The sequence below is a fragment of the Salvelinus namaycush genome, chromosome 1 (genome assembly GCF_016432855.1).
Source record: "Salvelinus namaycush isolate Seneca chromosome 1, SaNama_1.0, whole genome shotgun sequence".
NCBI lineage: Eukaryota > Metazoa > Chordata > Actinopteri > Salmoniformes > Salmonidae > Salvelinus > Salvelinus namaycush.
The window spans coordinates 68287347-68309197 of record NC_052307.1 but is presented as its reverse complement, the minus strand read 5'-3'; the positions used below and the strand labels follow the sequence as shown (position 1 = coordinate 68309197).

At 43.4% G+C, this 21851-nt stretch overlaps 3 protein-coding genes and 1 non-coding gene across 4 annotated transcripts in view; 1 reads left to right on the top strand and 3 right to left on the bottom strand.

Moving 5' to 3' along the window:
- Positions 1-387: 387 nt before the first annotated feature.
- Positions 388-5901, top strand: LOC120047882 (leucine-rich repeat-containing G-protein coupled receptor 4-like). Its single transcript, XM_038993460.1, has 10 exons — positions 388-479; positions 738-806; positions 991-1062; positions 1171-1236; positions 1360-1431; positions 1654-1725; positions 1874-1999; positions 2087-2178; positions 2302-2355; positions 2453-5901. Exons 2-10 carry the CDS (start codon positions 739-741, stop codon positions 3799-3801), a joined length of 1971 nt encoding a protein of 656 aa, XP_038849388.1. The 5' UTR covers positions 388-479; position 738; the 3' UTR covers positions 3802-5901.
- A 1083-nt stretch (positions 5902-6984) lies between these two features.
- LOC120052732 (myosin-binding protein C, cardiac-type-like) overlaps positions 6985-21851 on the bottom strand; it is a 40577-nt gene continuing 25710 nt past the window's right edge. The window contains exons 22-32 of the mRNA XM_038999816.1: positions 21384-21488; positions 20860-21048; positions 16011-16145; positions 15302-15469; positions 13037-13125; positions 11998-12193; positions 11530-11669; positions 10355-10514; positions 10026-10162; positions 9563-9749; positions 6985-7427 (exon numbers count right to left, since the gene is read on the bottom strand). Coding sequence (XP_038855744.1) covers positions 7378-7427; positions 9563-9749; positions 10026-10162; positions 10355-10514; positions 11530-11669; positions 11998-12193; positions 13037-13125; positions 15302-15469; positions 16011-16145; positions 20860-21048; positions 21384-21488 — 1556 coding nt within the window. The 3' untranslated portion in view covers positions 6985-7377. The remainder of the gene's footprint in view (positions 7428-9562; positions 9750-10025; positions 10163-10354; positions 10515-11529; positions 11670-11997; positions 12194-13036; positions 13126-15301; positions 15470-16010; positions 16146-20859; positions 21049-21383; positions 21489-21851) is intronic.
- LOC120057317 lies at positions 12762-12816 on the bottom strand. Its single transcript, XR_005477902.1, has one exon. It is a non-coding gene; the product is annotated as a U7 small nuclear RNA (small nuclear RNA).
- si:dkey-22i16.7 (skin secretory protein xP2) lies at positions 18091-18728 on the bottom strand. Its single transcript, XM_038993485.1, has one exon. It carries the CDS (start codon positions 18726-18728, stop codon positions 18333-18335), a length of 396 nt encoding a protein of 131 aa, XP_038849413.1. The 3' UTR covers positions 18091-18332.

The following is a 21851-nucleotide window of genomic DNA, read 5'->3' as shown; positions in this document are numbered from 1 at the left end:
GACTGACTGACAGCACCAAGCTGGTAATATAGTGACTGACTGACAGCACCAAGCTGGTAATATAGTAACTGACTGACAGCACCAAGCTTGTAATATAGTGACTGACTGACTGACAGCACCACGCTGGTAATATAGTGACTGACTGACAGCAGCAAGCTGGTAATATAGTGACTGACTGACAGCACCAAGCTGGTAATATAGTGACTGACTGACTGACAGCACCACGCTGGTAATATAGTGACTGACTGACAGCACCAAGCTGGTAATATAGTGACTGACTGACAGCACCAAGCTGGTAATATAGTGACTGACCATGGGCCTAGAAGATACTTGTCCAGAAGATGGTGCCATTCTCTCATAGTAAATGCGTTTACTGTCAGTGTGTCCTCTTCTCTTATCCTCCCCAGCCACCTGTATGACAACCCTCTGTCCTTTGTGGGAACTTCAGCCTTCCAGAACCTGTCTGACCTGCACTCCCTGTAAGTCTCTGTCCATATCTGTTAGACAACCAAGTCTGGTACTCTGAACATTGTATTCATAGTGTGGTAAGGATCTCTGGATTAACTGATTTACAATAAAAGTGTATTTAATCACCATGTGATACAATACACTGAATATTGCTGGTGCTTATTTCATACCATAATCTAATGTTACAAGTGGACAGTTATTCAGACTAAAGTTAGTCTCTGGTCTGTCATACCTGTTTGTATTCTAACCCTGTGAGGTATGTGTTTCAGGATGCTACGTGGAGCCAGTATGATGCAGGAGTTTCCCTGTCTCACTGGGACTAACAACCTGGAGAGTCTGTGAGTACACAATACAGCAGACGCTTTACATCAACATACACAACTGACACAGACCGACAAACAATGTTAGAATGAATGTGTTTGTGTTAGACAGATTGTGAGTGATTGGCTTTTTTTCTGCCTTGTTTGAGGTTAAGTGAGACAGTTTGTCAGTGGTAATTAAATCAGAGTGTTTCTTTCTCAGCACTTTGACAGGCACAGAGATTGCCGCCATACCGGTTGAGCTCTGTGAGGATCTCAAGGTGCTGCGGACTCTGTAAGTATCCCCAACCTCACCTTTCACCCTTATCCTACCTTATTAATCTATTTCACATAAATGCTGATGACATTCCAGATTACATTATTTCATCCTTTTGCCCATCAGAGACCTGTCCTACAATGAGATTGAGGAGCTGCCTTCCTTCCAGGGCTGTCTAAAGCTGCAGGAAATGTGAGTATGGTATATATTGTTGGGAATGTGAGCAAGAGCACAAACACATTTTTAAACATTACACACTCAAGATGACCCCCACCTTCTACCTTTTTCTGAGTGTATATTCTGCCCTAATTATAGAAGCCTGCAGCACAACCACATCCAGCAAATCGACAGGGACACATTCCAGGGTCTGTCTGCCCTGCGCTTGCTGTGAGTACACACACACACACACACACAAACACACTCACACACACACTTGCAGCCTATAGTACCTTGAGGCTTAAAGGTGAAGGGCCTAAGTAGATCTCATTTGAAATTAACTTAGTTCTGCTTTCACTAGCTCATGCCAGAGGCTAATTTTAAAAAGCATTAAAAAGCTTAATTTTCTGCCCTCATTCTGAACACATCATTAAGTAATTTTCTTTCCTGCAGGGACCTGAGTAGAAATGAAATGAAAACCATCCACAGAGATGCTTTCCTCTATTTGACGGTGCTAACAAACCTGTGAGTAGGACACTGTACTGTGGTAAAAACTAAATCCGTTCTCATACAAGTCATGATAACAAATACATTACTGTTTAAACATATGTGTACATATGCTAGTAGTGTGTTTCAGGAATGTATGTATGCTAATATGTCCTGTTTGTTTCAGAGACCTGAGTTTAAACTCACTGACCAGCATTCCAACAACTGGACTGAGTTCCCTGAACCAACTGAAACTCACAGGAAACCTACAGATGAAAAATGTATTTACTGCAAAGAGCCTCCCCAAACTCAGGTCAGAATCCTAGTAATTCATCTAAATGACAACACTTTGCAACTCATGCAACACTTTGAATGATAATGGTCCTCTTGTGGTCTACAGGTCAGTATCAGTTCCCTATGCTTACCAGTGCTGTGCATTTGTGGGATGTGATTCTTCAACATCTTCCACTGATGAGGAGAACATCAAGAAGGGTACAGGTAAATTATGTCAGTCATGATTGGTCATTAGACCACTCTTGACATAAACAAGTATTATTCAGAGGAGAGATAAAAAGTTTATTGAAACTGATTAGCTAAGTCATCTTTGTGTTCTAGGTGGAGAAGATGTAGAGAGGATATCGATGGTAATGCACTGCTCTCCCTCTCCAGGTAAACCACAGTCACTTTATTGTCATCTACAGCATTGAATTGTGTACATCATCACATCTCTTACTAACTGAAGGCTGACTCTGTCTCTCTCCTCCAGGAGCCTTCAAGCCCTGTGAGCACCTCCTGGGCAGCTGGATGATCCGTCTGACTGTGTGGTTCATCTGCCTGGTGGCCTTGATCTTCAACACTCTGGTGCTGGCAGCCACCTTCTCCCGCCGGGCCTTGGCCCTCTCCCCTGCCAGGCTGCTGGTTGGCCTCCTGGCCCTCACCAACCTGCTCACTGGGGTCTATGTGGGGGTGCTCACTGTCCTGGATGCTGCCACCTGGGGCTCCTTCGCTGAGTTTGGGGTCTGGTGGGAGATGGGGGTGGGCTGCCGGGCAACAGGGGCCCTGGCGGTGTTCTCCTCAGAGTGGGCGGTGCTGCTGTTGCCTCTGGCGGCTGTTGAGCGCAGCGTGGCGGTGAGGGGGCTCCTGGGGAAGGCCATCTCACCCAGGAGGAGCAGCGAGAGGGGGGTCGGGGACCGACGCTTCGCCCTGGCGGCTGCTCTCTTGGGACTCCTGGCGGCTGCAGCAGCCTGTCTGCCCCTCTTCAGTACCAGCGACCCTTCAGCCTCCCCTCTCTGTTTACCCTTCTCTGGCGGTGAGGGCCCTGCACTGGGGGTCACTGTGGCCCTGGTGCTGCTCAACGCTCTGGCCTACCTGTTCACAGCAGCAGTGTACACCCAGCTGTACTGTGGCTTGGGCAGGGTGGAGCTGGCAGACCAGGAGCAGGCAGGGGCCGTACGCCATGTGGCATGGCTCATATTCACCAACTGCATCTTCTTCTGCCCTGTGGCAGCCTTCTCCTTCGCCCCCCTACTGGCCAGGTCTGGCACCGTGGGGGGCCCTGAGATCGCCAAGTCCATCACGCTCATCTTCTTCCCCCTACCGGCATGCCTTAACCCCGTGCTCTACGTTTTCTTCAGCCCCGCCTTCCGGGAGGACTGGCTGCGGCTGCGGGGCCATGGAGCTGTGGCCTGTGGGGTGAAGGCTGGGCAGTGTGCAGGGGGCTCTGGGGTTGTGGATGTGGACGGGGACTCCTCCACACAGCTGGGCTATGACTGTGGGGTGTACTCCCAGCTCTGTGGGGAAACAGGCGTGTGTGAGCGCTGCGAGGCGGCTCTACACGCCAGGACCTCTTCCTCCTCATCATCAGTCTGCAGACACTTGGTGAAGTCCCACAGCTGCCCTACCCTCTCGGCTGGTGCGGCAGCGGGCCAGCGTACGGAGGGCTACTGGGCAGACAGCGGCACCCTCTCTGCCCAGTCAGAGTATGCTGACGAGGGGGACTCGTTTGTGTCCGACAGTTCCGACCAGGTGCAGGCCTGTGGACGAGCCTGCTTCTGCCAGAGCCGAGGGCTCCCTCTGGTCCACTACGCATACAACATACCTCGCATCAAAGACTGAGAAACTCTTCAGCTGTGTGTGTGTGTGTGTGTGTGTGTGTGTGTGTGTGTGTGTGTGTGTGTGTGTGTGTGTGTGTGTGTGTGTGTGTGTGTGTGTGTGTGTGTGTGTGTGTTGGACACTATAACAAAAAGAAAAGGTTTGTGATACACAACAAAACATGTGCATGTGGGTCCCTGCACACAAATCATTCAGGGAGCACTTCTTTAATCACTGTGTGAAACAGACTCAACTGTCACAAAAAGGGAATCTGGCGTTAAATTAGACTTCTCTGAGACTTTTGGCCAACACTTGTTTTGCCCATCAAGATTTACAACTGATTCCTGTGTGTGATAACACCAAACTGGCTGTCAAAAATGTAACAAAAGAGGAAACCTTTCCACCAGTGCCTGCTTCTTGGTTTAGAGCAAATTCGCCTGCTTCTTGGTTTAGAGCAAACTCATTATCAAGATGTTACAAGCCTGAATTCATCTGTCACATCTCTTGCTAAGGCAAGGATCTATGTGCCATCCTTTTGTAGGTTCTACCTGTAGCTAGCTATACGTTTTATTTTATTGTCATTCCCTGGTCTGTCGATTTTAAAGCCTTGCCATAATCGCTATTCATTTGTATATGTAGCAAATGTAATCATAATCCTCATTCTAGGGTTGTTTTTCATATGAGAATGTAAAGTAACTGAAAGGAGAATTGTATGGCAGCGGCTTTAAATTAAGGGGTACTGACAATGTGTTAAATATAATCTGAAAGCTGCATTTTCAGCCCTCCCAATGTGAGCCAACTGAATCTCCAGTCTGAATCTGTTCATGTAACTTCACATGCCCTGTATTCATTCCTCAAGAGTACAAGACAATGACTTAAATGTTTATTATCTTTGACAATAAGTGTCAACAATTCTTCCTCGCTATGAGTGATAAAGTCTTGGATGTCACGTGGGAATGGAAGAGGGCACTGTTTTAACAACAGTCTTCCCAGTTGTTGTGGAGACTTTTATGACTTTGTTTGTTTTGTCTCTTGGACTGAAAATCATTTCGTTGAACTGTGCTTTACCCCCAGGATCGTTCTAATTTATTGCTTAAAGAGGAGCAGAATGTCTGGGCCAAGGACAAGGTTATTTCAGGTGTCAGGAAGTTGGCTTTGAAAGGTGAATGCAGCATGTACCAAGTGCAAGCTAAGCCTCTGGCGCTGAATGTTGATGCCACACAAAGGCCTTAATTTCTGGATTGTTCTCTGAGACAGATCGCGTTGTAGTAAAATATATATATATATATATATTTTTTTTTTATGGACATCATTGGTGCTCACAACCCATTCATTTTGATCAAGATGCATACAATCCCACAGCTCAGCAGTGTAGCCAGTGTAATGGATATCATGGTATATATTATAATATAATAACAACATATAATGTAGATAATGTTTCACTATGAAACATTTTATTGGATCACGTGTGACTGTAGGGGAATATCTGTTTGATGTGCACGAGCATGACTTTGCGTATGGGGCCTGCACCACACCCTAGGAGCTTGTATCCACATGTGTAATTCATGCGAGCGCTCAGGAAATTAGGCAATGTAGGGAAGCCTTGACTCCCCTCAACATTTTGTTAATGTGTCCACATTATGAAGCTCATTGGCTTTTGAAATTATATCACAAAGTTTCTTATTTTTGTATGGATTTGTCAATGTTTTGACTGAGTGTAATTTTAACACCAACCAACTGTCCAGATTGTATTGGAGATGTTAGAAGCCCTTATGTGCAAATTCCAAATTGGTGTGTATTGCTGTCTGTTTATCCATATGTAAATTATTTTTGATAGAAAAAACAATAATCAAGAATGGGATGCATTGTCTAACCACGGAAGCTACCTCTTCAACTTTAGTGGCTACCAGCAGTGCTTTGTAAGGTGTGTGTTCTTATGCTATTGATATTTTGTTATTTTGGTTTGAACTGTAGGCTTTGTTTGTAAATACATCTGGTTGTACAGCATCACTGAATTTAAGTCACGACTTTAGTTGATGCCAATTGTGGGAGGAATGTACAGTATGTACTGTATACTGTGATTTTTGTAAACCAAAATATATAAAACCAGTTGCTTAAAAAAGACTATGTTTTACGTACAAGATTTCTGACACACATTCGTATAATTTATTTGCCCCACAGTGACACAGTTGAGTTGGCCTGATTTTGACCTCATCAGGACTTATCAGGAGTGTTTTTCTTTGCCTACAGTGTTAGGTTCTGTCTGACTGACTGACCATAGTGCTACTCAAGGGTGCTGTTGAAATCATCATTGCTATAAATGGTCCGCAGTGCACCAGGGCACTGGCACCTCTCCCAATTGGCTCCTCTGACCGGTGTGTGGAAAGGTTTGACTGCATTATGGGTATAAAATAACCCTGTTGATGGTGTCCATGTCACCTGACTCACACTGGGTGCCCCTGTTCCTTTAACACATACAAACCTTGCGAGGGGTGTAAAAACAACATCATGATTGGACTTACTGGAAGTGGACAAGTGCACATGAACTATGGTCTTGAATATGACATGTCAAATCTACACCAAGTTTGACAATTATGTGTTTATGTTTAAATGTGTCATGTGGATGAAGGTAGGTGGTTGGCAGTGGACCTCAGAAACCAACAGGAGCAGCCTTACCTCTCACACCCTGTTTGGCAATGGACATGGCTTGGCTTGACCAAACATTTCACCTTCCAGCAATGCAGCCACAGGGGGAATGGGACATTCCAACCCTCCCCACACCTCCCACTGGGCCAAACACATTAAGCATATTGCTGTATCCTCTTTTGGCCTTAATTAGGCTTTGTTACATTAATACCCAGCAGCTTTTGTTCATTCCCACTGGCATTCAAGCGCCAGAGCGTCAACTGTTTGTTGACCTCATAGTGATCATGTTCTGTGTGTAGGGCAGCATGAGGCACACGAGTGCTGCTCCACCTGTGTATTCATCTCAGTGTTAACCCCTGTCCACTGTCTGTTTCCCATGTTAAACAATGGTGAGGTTTTATCAGGCCTCACTAGCGAACAGGCCACACCAGGGGTAGTGGTTTACTTAACTTGCATTATAACCAGTTTACAGCTGGGAATATGAGTATGATTGGGCACCCTAGAAACCTGGGATAGACTTGCATTTGAATAATTGAGAATAAAAGGGGTGCCCACTGCCCATTGACAAAGCTTTGCATTTATTTTTCATACATAAAACAAATGATCTTTGCCACTAATACTCAATAATCTTATTCTACAAAGGATGCAAGAGTGAATCAAACAATGCAATCCTTTGCTACTCCTCAAATTATTCCATGAAATAAATAAAGGTACAATAACCCAATGTGGATGAATGTAATGTATTGGATGACCTATGTAAGATGATTTCACAACAGGGAACGGGGAAGATTGACATGTGCACATAACAGGGTGGTAGTGGGACACAGGGAAATGAAAGCTAATGGATTATCTCTGGTCTCTTCACATTGAGCTGTAGTCTGGCCAGGGTCCCAGTGGAGGTCCGTGTAGGATGAGACGGGACATCCACCCTATCTTCAACCGGCTTCTTTACACCTAATCGGCCTTGTTCATCTGCTTATCCTTCTCCTCTTTGGTGATTTGAGCTGCAAGGCAATTAGTCTAATTCGTGAATCATATTTCCAATTCAAAAATCTAACATACTAGAACTTATTGTTGGTGATCAATGTAAGACTGATAATACTTAACTATTTTAGACTATTCAATCTAATTATTGTCTTTTTACATTTTATTTCTAGACTATAAAATATAATATTTATAATATCCATGCCATTTGATAAATACTTACCACTGAGAAAATGACTGTTACTTCAATAACATTGGGATTATAATATCATCTCCAGTTCAATTTGTTAATATCAAGATAGATTTTTCTAAAAATCTATAGTGTACAGATGAGGTAAAACGTGTCTTATCCTTTCACATTATCCAATATTTTGTAACATATTTTACCTTAAATTAAGTGAGATGGACAATGCACATTGTTACATACTGTAATGTATAGTACATTTACATTTTAGTCATTTAGCAGACGGTCTTATGCAGAGCGATTTCCAGAAGCAATTAGGGTTAAGTATTTTGGCACACCTTTTATTCTTCTCAAATTAACACAAATGAAACAGTTCTATAATAATGGGATTGACCTCAGTTATTACTGAGTGTGGGGGCTTACCTTGGGGGAAAGTGCCAGGTGCTGGGAATAAAAAGGGTAGAAGCATGACAGGACACAGCATGGTGGGATTACAGACAGAAGGAGAGACACACGTCAGAAGAGATGGATCATGTAATGGTGGCAGGATCCATTTAGAACCTTTACATGTATTCCAGTGTACATTCCAAAGGTCCGTCAGGGAGTTAATATACCCTTATGAAGACATAATGATATGTCTGTATATGTTAACATGAGATCTCAAATAGGAGGAATAGATTTACTGTATTTGCCCTCTAGAACATACTATGATTACCATGATACATGTTCTAGATTTGAACATGCCATTTAACACGTACAAGTATAATTCTTCCATCTCAGATTTGATGTCCAAATGTATTAATTATTTCATAAGGAAACCCCAAAACATGTTTCAAATATGAGTTGGGGAGCATTCATATATGATGACATTTTCAGACATTCATATACGACTTCATATTTGATGGACAGATATGTACTAAGGGTACCTGTTCCAGACCGGAAACAGAGTGAAGTACATAGGAAGTTGGAAACCTTGACAATTACATCCCTATTTACGGTGGTCATAACTGTAACAATCACCATGTACACTCAGTGGCCAGTTTATTAGGTACACCCATCTAGTACCGGGTCGGTCCGCCCTTTGCCTGAATTATTTGGGATATGGAAACATTGCTGAATTGGTATCAAGGGCCCTAATGTGTACCAGGAAAACATTCACCACACCATTACACCACCGCCACCAACCTATACCATTGACACCAGGCAGGATGGGGCTATAGACTCAAGCTGTTTACGCCAAATCCTGACTCTGCCATCAGCATGACGCAACAGCAACCGGGATTCTTCGGACCAGGCAATGTTTTTCCACGCCTCAATTGTCCAGTGTTGGTGATCGCGTGCCCACTGGAGCCACTTCTTGTGTTTAGCTGATAGGAGTGGAACCCGGTCATCTGCTGCAATGGCCCATCCGTGACAAGGACCAACGAGTTGTTCATTCCTAGATGCCATTCTGCACACCACTGCGTCGTTATTTGCCTGTTTGTGACCAGCCTGTTAGGTTGCACCATTCTTGCCATTCTCCTTCGACCTCTCATCAATGAGCTGTTTTCACCCACAGGACCGCCGTTGCCTGGATGTTTTTTGTTTGTCGCACTATTCTTGGTAACCCCTAGACACTGTCGTGCGTGAAAAGCCCAGGAGGCCGGCCATTTCTGAGATACTGGAACGCACCTGGTACCGACGATCATATCACGCTCAAAGTCACTTAGGTCACTCATTTTGCCCATTCTTATGTTCAATCGAACAGTAACTGGATGCCTTGATGCCTATCTGCCTGCTTTATATAGCAAGCCACGGCCACATGATTCGTTATCTGTAGGAGCGAACAATTTTCGTGAACAGGGTGGTGTACCTAATAAACTAGCCACTGAGCATACAAGATTGACAATGGATTTGGCAGTTGGTTTGCAGGCCAGGTGTGTTAAGGAGCTCACCAGCAGAGAAAAGGTGAGTAGTGTTAGGGATACTTACGGCGAATCTCTAGCTTGCACTCCACTACATCTTCTCCACTGGCGTTGACTGCTTTGCACATGTACACTCCCCCATCAAATGAGCAGGGCTTGCGGATCTCCAGGGTGAGTACGCCCTGCTTACTGAACATACGGTACTTGGCCTCGTTGGAGATGTCCATCTTGTTTTTGTACCATGTCACTTTGGGCTGAGAGAGAGAGGTTACAATGTGAACTAGATGTGCCTAAAGTAATGCATGTGGCAAAAAAATGAAATAATGTCTATCTGCTATAACTAAGGCTCATAGTTTTTACTGGTCAGGACATGCTTGTCATCCCCCTACAGTACTAGTAGCAGACATGATGATAATGTAATAGTCGTGCTGATTTGATGGTCATTCTGATGGTGATAAATCACTATATCATTCATGGTTAGCAGCATAGCCTTTGTCTCTGTCATTCTCGCTTGTATAGGGACACCTCACCTTGGGGATGCCTCTGACAGAGCAGCTGAGGGTGGCGTTGTAGCCTGCTATGACTGAACGGCTCACTAGAGGGTGTGTGAACTTAGGCGCCTCAGAAAAGTCATGCTCCTTGTAGGTTGGAGGCTTGTATTCGAAACCTGATGAACAGATGAACAGGTGCAGTGCTCAACTTTTGTTCAGAAAGTTTATGGGTTTTACACAGGTGGCAGCAGGGGATGTTTTTTGAATGCTGCTCCTACATACATAAGTGTATAACTATTGTTTGTTTATAGTTATGATGTCATGGTGGTATTACTGTCATGAACGGTGCGCCAGGTATGGGAGCCCACCTGTTTTCTGGATGTAGGCACTGTCTGCTGAGAAGCAGGGCTCTAGGCTGAGGCCTACCATGTTCACAGCGTAGATACGGAAGATGTATTCATTCCCCATGATGAGATCAGCCACCACACAGTTAGTTCGCCTATATAGCTCATAGACAGTGTACCATTCCTGAAAACCAACCATATTTTAGTCAAACTCTTCATTTTTAAGTGAGACCATATTTTAGGGCTACCAAAATACTACAATGTCAGTGTAATGTGTCTTGAGAGAATGAGAATGCATGCCAACTCCTATGAATGTTTGCCAAACAAAGGGGCCCAACTGTGTTATATTTAGCAATGGGGCATCTCCGATATCCAAATGAGATATTGCTCTTTGTAACATGATAATCTCATATCTCACAGCCTGCCATTGTGAGATGGAGGAAATTAATTGGGTCTAATAATGACTTGTGTGAAACCTGAACAGGGAGCTTTTTTAAATTTAGCCACTAACCTTGCAGCTCAGAAGTACAATGGGTTTCCATCACTACACAGACAAGCTATGTCCAGTATGAGGCCAAGGCTGGGGGCTAAAAACAGGGCGTGCTTGGCTTGCTGTGCTCTGGGTGGCTGCCTGGGGTGGTGGAAGGTGGCAATTGGAGCTCAAACAAACAGGCCCAGAATGCAGTTCTCCTTGCTCACAAAGGCTCTCTGCCTAGCTGTGGCTGACTGTGTGTCACAAGGGAGGGTAAAATACCCCTCGGTGACCAAGTAGCATTCTTCCCCTCACATAGTGTGCATACATGAGTCAATTATGGCCGTGTGTCAGAGAGCTTAGCTACCTTGCCTTGTCAATGGTATGGTTATTAAACCCAACGTTCTAACACTCAGAGCTTGGCATAGTTCACTCTGAGCCCAGCCAGAGAACTAACAGATAATTATCAGGCAGCTCGCCCTCTCTCACACACACACTGGGATGACCTCTGTGTGTCAGTTAGAAAATAAATATTAGCCTAATCATCATTTAGAATATAGATAATGCTTTCCTGAACCTTCCATGGGAGGGGCAGTGTATAACCTTACTCATTCAATATTGTCTGACCGATATTAATTGCTAGTTTTCTGTCGTATATGAACCTCTTGCACAAATTGATGAAGAGAACATTTTCATGTTAGACACTGCCCAGCACATTGACTCTCACCATGGTCTTCTTGTCAGCCTTCTGAACCATGTAGCCGGTTATTTCACAATTTCCATTGTCTTTGGGTGGCTTCCACTCCAGAGCCACGTTAAAGCCCCAAACATCCATGATCTTCAGTTTCTCTGGAGACCCAGGCAAATCTAAAGATAAGAAATAATATTTATCGAGTCAACATACCGTACCATAACTTTACCTTAAACTCCAATTCAATCATTCACAGAGAAATGTAAACCACACGGTGGGTACATGTAGAATATTGTTTACGTTGTATTTTAGGGACAGGTGTGGTTTTGTTTCAATATCCAACGATAATGGGACCAGCTTGCGGGATGTGTCACTTGCGGAACGTGTCAGTTTCATAGTTAACTCAGATACAGCATAAACCCATTCTGAGTGAACTGATAGTGCCACTGATCAATCATAAACCATTTCTATTCCAAACCATTAGAGTTGTGAATGAGCCCTCACCGACTATTTGAATTGAGATGCTGGCTGTGTCCTCAACATTCTCAATCTGCAGCTTGACTTCGTACTTCCCAGAGTCCTTCCTCTCTGACTTGCGGATGAATAGGATTGTATCGGTGTCGCTGTTCCGGACGCTGACCTGCTTCGGGTTCAGAGGCTCCCCATCTTTACTCCAGGTGATCACAGGCCTAGGCTTGCCCTAAAATAAAAAATAATTGAGATTGGAAATTAACATAAACATTCTAATATTTTTTAGAAAGACCAAACCAGATTCTGGAGGACTACAGTACAAGTAAGTTAGTATGTGTGAAATATTGGTTTTCCTCAGTAACCTATGTTTACTAAATAATCATTACAGTTCCAGGGGTGATAATGATTTCAGTACATCTCCAGACCAAGACATTTGAAATATGATATTGTTCAGATATTCTTATGGCAGATTTGAACCTAGATAAGTGTTCCTAATGAATACAGTAGATGGTGGTACATTTGGCGGAGACTCCTTGGCTTGTGGTTTTCAGCAGTTACTCATTATGAGCTGCTTAAGATAATCATGTCTGTATCAGTTATCAGTCTGTCAATTGCATGTGTTACTAGGATACAGTTTCAAAACTGAAGCTGTATGTATTTATAGTCTTGAGGGAAAAGCAGAAAGGAATAAAGAGACATAGCGTGAGTTACTGTAGTATTTTTGCAGACTGTAGTATACTGTAGTATTTACTGTTGTGTTTTTGCTGTCATTTTGTTTTATTATCTTTGACATACAAATGGGAACTTTCTCATTGAGGAAACCTACTGGACAAATACTAAAAGAGCACATTTCCCAAAACCTGTAGATAGGTAGCACTAGTATTCTATAGTAAACTGTAATATTTTTTTCATGTGGGTAGCACCATTCCATAACTCAACATGCACCAAAGAAAAGGAAATAGCAATTTCTAGTTCCTGTGTCATTCAACATATTTATCTTATGGGCAAGGGCACCAGCATATATACAGTACATTCATCCTATAGAGTGTGAAGGGTGTACTCTACCCCATACCTGGAAAGGGATCACAAGGTTGATTGTCTCCTCCACTTTCTTGATGAGGGTCTGACGGAGATTTCTAGGAATCCAGATTTTGGGTTTCTCTGTTAACAAAAATATCATAAGATGTCAATGAATAAAAGTGTTTGGGTACAGTTTTGTGGCGTGCGTGTGCGGGGAAAGTGGTAGGCTTGGGCGGTATACCGTATTATCAATACTGTCAATCAGGGGTGTCAATTTGGGTTGGCTTTAGGACCATGCAGACACCTCGGAGTGGGCGGGAAGGCTGTTTGCCTGACTGCGGTGAACAGCCCGACTTTCCTCTCAAAACAGTGCAGAGGTGGAAGATGGCTGTAACTGACTAGGTAACTTAACAGCTGTTTGACTTGAAACTAAACTCGAGATTTGAATTCCGGTGCTGAGCTAGTGCGTAGCAGCTAATTGCTGTAAGACATGTTGCTGAAGAATGTTATTTATGTCCCTTATCAATGGAGGTGAATGAAGGTACAGCAGCCAAGGTGATAATGACTGGAGTCAATTGTTGTCAATTGCTTGTTTTTGCTGTTCTTCTAACAGCATTTTAGAAATGTTTTAATTGTGTAGGAATGCAGAAAATAGAATAAATAAAGTCACTTTGCTATAGCCTACCCTCGGTTTACCTGAAATGATGCCAATGCCATCAGTACCCTAAAGCTCGGGACTTACCCGCCTCGCGGGGGTGTGTGCTATGCCACTGCTTATAACTGTACGTTTTCACTATCTAAGATGTGCCAAATAAATTATCTCCAGCTCAGGGCTCCAGCTATGCATTTGGTTTGCTAACTTGCTAACTTAGTGGCTAGCTCGCAAGATCAAGCTTCTTGGTTATGGCAGAAACAATCAAAATCCCCTCCTGTATAAAAATCCTGTCTGTCAAACATTTCTTTGTGCTGCAGCAAACTGATTAGCCTTTTCAGATACTGTAGTTATATAACTTTATGAGCTGGGTTGTCTGTTCTTGCAATTAGTTTATGTTCGCTTGTTAGCATTTAGCTAGTGTCCGCTATGGGAATTTTTTTTGGGGGGGGGAATACCGGCCATTGTGTGCACTGCCAGTAATGCCGTATACCCCGCTATGGTACAGGAATAGTATGAAAATCTGCATACCGCCCAACCCTAGAAGTTGGTTCATGGCTCAGACGTTTCCCTGAGACTGGGAGTATCACAATACCTTTCAACTATCAAGTTTAGCTTGATGGCACCATTACTGATCCAATGAGTTACTGTTCATGTACATTGACCAGCCGCCCGTGAGGTAGTAATAAGCGTGAGTTGACAACATCAAGTGCTTTTTAGTGCAATTCCATGGTAACAGTGACACAGACTTTCACTTTAACATGTATGTCAAACAAAAACCAATAATTGGAGAATTAAACAAACCATACAACTCTATGCACAGGAACTACTTTTAACAATTTCCACAGAAAATGTTACAAAAACACATTTACTTGAATAACATTGCAGATGCAAAGTTTGGTAAGAGAATGAGAGTTTGTGCCACCATTCTGTTGCCAAACTTTACATCTGCACTGTTCTACAAGTAAATGTGTTTTTGTAACACTTTCAATGGAAAATGTTAAACGTAGTCATTATGCATAGAGTTGTATGGTTTGTTTAACTTTGCAATCATTGGTTTTTGTTTGACATACATTTTAAAGTGAAAAATCTGAGTCTCAGTGTCACTCTGTTACCGTGAAATGTCCTTACTGCCAATCAGCACTTAGTGATAGTATCATCCTGTCAGCAAGCGGAAATGTCCTTACTGCCAATCAGCACTTAGTGATAGTATCATCCTGTCAGCAAGCGGACAGGCCGGGGGCTTCAGTGTGCATCTGAGACCTCAAAATACACCTCACAACTAATCTGTTAGGTGCTGAGAGCGAAATAGCTGATGACCTTGGCAATGTATGTGTGTTCCCAAACATGATCTGTGAGCCCTGAGATCCATGTAGGGTAGTGGAGGCTAACTTCAAGCCTCATCAGCTAAATATCTCAAACTGTAGAGAAATAGGAGAGAGGAGACAACAGCAGGACACCTCACTTACTTTCCATTACAACCTTTGGGTTTTGAACAAACTGATGATGTCTTACTCTTACAGTGCAAGTGTTTTAGGAACTTCCCTGGTAAAAAAAAATATATTAATGTCTTGTACATGTTTGGACTTCATGCTCATTGTATGGGAGGGAGGATAAAATTGAAAAATTGGGATTTGTTTTAGGCAATCATGGGGGAATGCTTACGCATGATCTCGTGGATAGTGACGGCCTGTGCTAGGGAGGTAGGTGCACTGGGCCCTGCCATGTTGTAGGCTCTGACACGGAACTGCATCTTCTCCCCGGTCGGCAGGTCCCGGATGATCACAGATGTCCTCTCTGTCAGACCCTCGAAAGCTGGCACCCATTCATCAGCTGTGGGCAAGAGACGGCCAGACAGACGTGTCAAAACGCAACATCCGAAGAAGGCTCAGTGCCCCATCCCTATATGTCATCACAACTAGAGCTGCCTGCATGGATTGAGTTAGAACATTGATGTGCAGCTGGCCAGCATAGCCAGCCCTGAAGGGAAGGGATTAATTACATATGCATTGTGCTAATGGTTCCTGGTTCAAACCACTCTTGACAACTTAGGCCTTTGGTGTTGTCAGACTAAAACCAAAGCTTTTTAGATAATGGCTCATCATGGAAAGTGTGATACAGCTAGCATGATAGAGGATGTCGTTTTATGTAAGAGGGTCAAGATAAAAATAAAAATAAAAACAGGCAATGCTCTCTGAAATGTTGTTGAATTTTGATTTATTTGACAGTTTTTCTATATTGTTAGGTTGGTTTTCAAATAGTGTGTTCTTAACTTAAATACTCTCTTCAACAGCTTTCATGCCATCCTCCTTATCTACCCAGGTATTGTGTGCGTGTGTGTGTCAGGGATCAAAATATTGAATGCGGTACTCACAGCCCTCCTTGCAGTACTCGACCCCATAGCCATCCAGCTCAGACGAACCCAGATGCTCCGGGGTTCTCCACTTCAGTGAGATGGTAGTGTCACTGATGTCATCCACGCACAGGCCGACGGGCTCACTGGTTGGGGCTTAGAGAGAGAGAGAGAGAGAGAGGAAAGGAAGAGAGAGGGATTTCAGCAACATTATTCTAGTCTAAATAAGAAATCAATGTCAAGAAAAAATACATCAATATTTTCATATGTTATGTCACAGATGTCACAGTATATGACTGTAAAAAAGACATTGGAAAATAGAGAAGGAAACATTTCAGTGTCAATGCAGGATATTTTTATTGTGGATTTACTGCTACCTGTCACTGATGCCTCAGCATCAAGGCAGCGTAACTTAGCTGCAGATAAAGTGTAGTGTTGCTACAGGTAACAGCCTTGTAAACTAGGGTCCTCCAATAAAAGCATCACTTCCTGAAATACAGTATCTCCAACCTTACCACAACCCATGTGTTAAGCTCCCCTGCAGGCTAGCTGACATGGAGCTAGCACATTGGAGATTAAGTATGGACCTTGCAGGCTCCCAAATGGCTCCCGAGTGGCGCAGCGGTTTAAGGCACTGCATCTCAGTGCTTGAGGTGTCACTACAGACACCCTGGTTCGAATCCTGGCTGTATCACAACCGGCTGTGATTGGGAGTCCCATAGGGCGACACAATTGGCCCAGCATCGTCCGGGTTTGGCCGATGTAGGCTGTCATTGTAAATAAGAACCTGTTCTTAACTGACTTGCCTGGTTAAATAAAGAATGCATGACAGAGCTTTCATCAATACTCAACCTGGTCTTAGAGCATTTTGTATTATTCTGTATGCAAATCCGAGCCACTCCATTTAGGATGGTATGTATTCATTTGTGGATGTCCATTACCCTTTTCGTATAACATGTTTACGAATTACAATTCGTATTATATGTTACGAATTTCTAAAACGAACAATGTGTTACGAATTTGCGACACGTACAATATATTACGAATTTGCAAAAAGGTATGATATGTTAAAAATTCTAGCTAGGTGGCTGGGGGGTTAACGTTAGCTACCTGGCTAACCATAGCTAGGCTAGGGATTATGGTTTGGGGTAAGGGTTAAGATTAAGTTTATGAGTTAGGGTAAAGGGTTAGCTAAAGGGGTTAAGTAACCATCTGTCTTATGTAACCATCAGTGGAGGTTGCTGAGGGGAGGCCGGCTCATAATAATGACCAGAACAGAGTAAATGGAATGGCATCAAACACATGAAAACCACGTGTTTGATACCATTCCAATTATTCCGCTCCAGCCATTTCCACGAGCCCGTCCTCCCCAATTAAGGTGCCACCAACCTCCTGTGGTAACCATACCAAACGTGACATATCATACTAATATCAGTGTTCTGGTTTTACCTTTACTATGTTACGTCTAGTCTATGAGACCAGGCTGCAATACTGGGCTAGCTGCATCAATGCTACTATGGAAACCATTCAGTCCCTATAAATCTTAATGTCATGTTCATCTCACCATTTTTCTTAGAAAATGGGTAAATAACAATGGAGAAACAAATAGAGAGTATCTCACTCATTTTTTGTTTACATCCAAAAGTCTAAAGATGTATTTCATGAATAATCCTCCAAATATCGAGAGAACTGAGGTTATTTGTAATTTGTCTTGTCATAGCTGATTTGTACCACATAAACAGTTTGCATGTAACAAAACATTAGCACATAGAGACATCCTGCAAAAGCTGCCTAAAATAAGCTCAAGCTGACAGCCATCAGAGGTTGAGTTACAGAGTTGCCTTTCCCCCGGGCCCTGAGCCCATGGTCCCATGTCACAGGTTAACCAGACAGGGGGGCCATGTAGGCATGTACTAGAGGTCAGAGGTCAGTCTGTGTTTAAAGGGCCAGACTGAATGGGAAAGATCAACCGGCGTCTACGGGCAGTACAGGAACACAGCAAACATAATACTTTGATAAACATCCATTTCATTTTACTAGCCAACACACAAACAACAACACAGGAGAAAACTTTTCTTCTCTTTTGCGCCTGTGAGTTTTAATACAGAGAGACAAAACATACAACAATCATCTCTGATTTACCAATGAAGGTGGCACTGTCCATTCCTACTTACATTGCCCCTTACAATAACAGTAAAAAGGAGAACAGAACCATAGAAACCACAGCCAGGGTTTACCTTCTATCTTATTATCATCATTATCATCATCATTAAAGAAATCCCAGTATTTATTACAGAACAAACCATGCCCCTAATAGTTGACCCTAGCTTAGAGGAAAATAAATCAATGCCTACTCCTAGGAGGTTCCAACTCTGGTACGGGCTCTGGTGCCGGGGCAGGCTCTGGTGCCGGGGCAGGCTCTGGTGCCGGGGCAGGCTCTGCTGTGGCACCCTCTGCAGGGGGAGCTCTATCGGCTGGTGGGTCTCCTTCTGCCGGAGAGGCCCCATCCTCAGCTGGGGGTGCCGGAGCTGGGGCTCCTTCTGCTGGGACTGGCTCTGCTGCGGGTGCTGCTGGCTCAACAGGGGCCTCTGGTGCTAGATCTGGGGCTTGTTCCTCTGGAGGAGGTGCTGCGTCTGGCTTGGCCTCCCCCTCTGTCGGTGCCTTTGCTGCACCATCCACTGGAACTTCCTCCGCTGGCGGCTTCTTCTCGGCCGTCTTTGGCAGCATTGGCTTGGTCATCCTTGAAAAAGGTTAAGATAGTGCTGTTCGAAGTGAGCTTGTCGTACTCCTCCTGTTCTTTGTCTCCCACACACCTCAATATACTCTGCTGCTGCTCCTCTCTCTCTTTCTCGCTCTGTTCTATCTCAGTGATAGCACTCGACAGCAGCAGTTCAGCTGGGTCAATGTCCTCCCAGAGCAGCCTCAACAGTAGCAGCTAGCCCCTGTGTTCTAAGCAGCTGGTCCCAGCCCCGCCGTGCGCTTACATGCCATTATTTATAGAGGGGGATGCCACAGATAGTTTCCTAATCAGCTGTCTTACAAGAGATGGGTCCATCCGGATACCTCGATGTTCACACTCACATCCTCGAGAAGGAGGAGAAGGTAGAGCGGGACCCAAGGTAAAATATTAAGAGACACAGCAAAGAGAGCCCCATAATTCCACTAGACTCTGATTTCTGTCTTGAAGACACCTCCTCCAGTCTTATTTTAGACAGTGTCTACCCAAACATGTTTTCCCCACGAGCACAAGTCTGCATGCCATGGGAACCAAATGTCAAGATGACCATGTGTTGTTGTTGAGTGGTTACAGGTGCCCGTTGTGATTGCATAGCAGACCTGACATGGCTTAGGGGATATGTAAACTTAACTCTCAGTAGCCAAACCCCCAAGACAATTTACTGTAGTGATAGACAGCACTGACATCAATCAAACACACTGCCACTGAAAATATGTATATGGGTAATCCAAATACTTTAAGATGGAAACAGTTTTGTACATTTTCAATTAAAATCATGTAAAAAAAATTTTTTAAAAATACATACAATTTGATACATCAAATTGGGAATTTTGTGACATATTAGCGCAACTGTATTATTAAGGAAGTAATGTCAACATTATATTCAGAGAATACAGGTATGTAGCTGCAGTCAGAACAATGGGGTTGTTTCTTCTGTTTTTATGCTCTGTTTATGTTCCGTGGTCAGCTCACAGCAGGTCAGTGTGAGTGTAAATCAGAAATCAGTCATCTCTGCCAGGACAAAAGTTGTGTTTATGTGACAGTGTGACAATACATGATCAGAATGATCAGATTAATATAATAGTTTGATTAAAACGTTTACATGCTATGCAAAAATAACGATGTTCCTAATAATCCTGTTTACATGGACACATCTGAAATAGGCTACCTGATGGGACTTTGATTAATGCAGAAAATCACCAATCAAAGTAAACGTACTACCACAGCGACCATGTTATTTTTGGGAAGCCTACTTGATTCTGAGTTCAGACATATACAGTTTGTATGTGAAAGCTATTTCTAAGATGCATACTTTCAGTTTTTCCACAGACACAGGTCATTACTTCTCTACATTATTCATCTAGATGGGCTAACTCACACTGTGTTACAGTAGGTTACAGTATGTGAGGTGTTAGGTTACAGTATGTGAGGTGTTAGTTTACAGTATGTGTGGTGAATTGCTTCTCATAAGTAATGGTTTAATTTAATTGATTTGGCATAATACATGATTGCGTTGTAAAGATACATACTTTCAGACCACTGTGCCCTCTTGTGGTAACTTCCCTCGCGCATAAGAGGGAGGCTTACGCTGCTGGTGCTGGCACAAATGCAGATCAAATGCACTGCTGGAACTCCGATTAAGCCATTTACACATGTCCTAATAATTCAAAAGATTGCTTAGAAAACCTGGTGTTTTAATTGCTGCATGTTTACTTCGATTTTGACCTTACGCCGATTAAGATAATCAGAGTAAGGTGTGTACATGACTATTGCATAATCTGCCTGTTGCCATAATCAGTTTAATATCGAATTATTAGTTTGCATGTAAACATAATCATATGACTGGCGAGTAACTGATATCTTTAGCTGACCTGACCCTTAGTCTGACTGTCCAGTGTGACCGCCCAAGGGAGAGCACATGCCTATACGATGACCATCCATCCCATTAATCACTTTCCACCGCCCAAAGTTTACACCAACAAGTTTTGAAAGCTGACACCTATCTGTTTGCATTTTGAATGACCTGATTGTATGAGGCGCTACATGGAACAAAATGTATTTCCCCATCCCTCAAACAGGGAAGTTCAATTTCATAGATGTATATAAAGGAAAATCACAAGGAGGGGAACTCACCCACTGGGATGAAAGGTTGTGAGGCCGCGCTGTGACATGACATGCCAATGGCGTTCACTGCATAGACACGCATCTCATATTCCACACCCTCTATCATCCTCTTGGCCTCATAGGTAGTATCAGTGTAGGGGTCAAAGTTCAGCCTCATCCACCTGTAGCTCTTCTTCTTCTTCCTCTCCATCACATAGCCTGGGAAGAAAAAGTCAAACATTGTTACTGTAGACATCACAGGAGGTTGGTGGCACCTTAATGGCTGCAGCGGAATTAGTGGAATGGTGTCAAATACATCAAACACATGGTTTCCATGTGTCTTATGCCATTCCATTCGTTCAGTTCCGTTCCAGCCATTATTATGAGCCGTCATCCCAGCAGCCTCCACCGATAGACGTGACTGTACCTATCAGTATACTACAATCAAACTACTCATATTTTCTCTGTACATGTTCGCTGTAAACAAGTGAGCACGGTGTATGCCTGAACATAAGATCTGGTAAGAGATTATGCACGCTACTGTATATCCTCACCAATGATCGGGTTGCCACCATCTGACTTAGGGGGGTCCCACTGGACAACGCAGGAGTCCTCTCCAACACTGAGGATCCTTGGGGCCGAGGGAGGGTCTGGCGCATCTGAGGAAAAGAAAAGGCCATTAAAAAAACATAAATACGATGACTTGCGACTATAAGGTTCTATCTGCAAAAAGATGATTCTGAGATAATTGGCTTTAAAGTTTCAAACCCTCATTGGTTTGAATGGCGTCTGCAATTTTTATCTAGTATTCTTTTGAACTTAACAAAATTAATTGGGGTATTTAGAGTACTACATAGGCAGAGAACATTGAACAGAACAAGGCTATGACAATAACTACATTTGGAAAAAAAATGCAGATTTGCAACCTTTGTCCCAAGCCCCTCGAAATATAATGTAAAATACAGGATAAGCAAGGTACAACCTGATTAAACTAATTTGTCTCATCTCTTTGACTAATGACA

What these genes read in the sequence shown, in the direction of transcription:
- LOC120047882 (XM_038993460.1), top strand. Translation starts at nt 739, where the DNA reads ATGCTACGTGGAGCCAGTATGATGCAGGAGTTTCCCTGTCTCACTGGG. An exon ending in ACTAACAACCTGGAGAGTCT is followed by an intron (nt 807 to 990) that starts GTGAGTACACAA and finishes TTTCTTTCTCAG; the next exon opens with CACTTTGACAGGCACAGAGA. An exon ending in TGAGGAGAACATCAAGAAGG is followed by an intron (nt 2,179 to 2,301) that starts GTACAGGTAAAT and finishes TTTGTGTTCTAG; the next exon opens with GTGGAGAAGATGTAGAGAGG.
- si:dkey-22i16.7 (XM_038993485.1), bottom strand. Translation starts at nt 18,728, where the DNA reads ATGACCAAGCCAATGCTGCCAAAGACGGCCGAGAAGAAGCCGCCAGCG.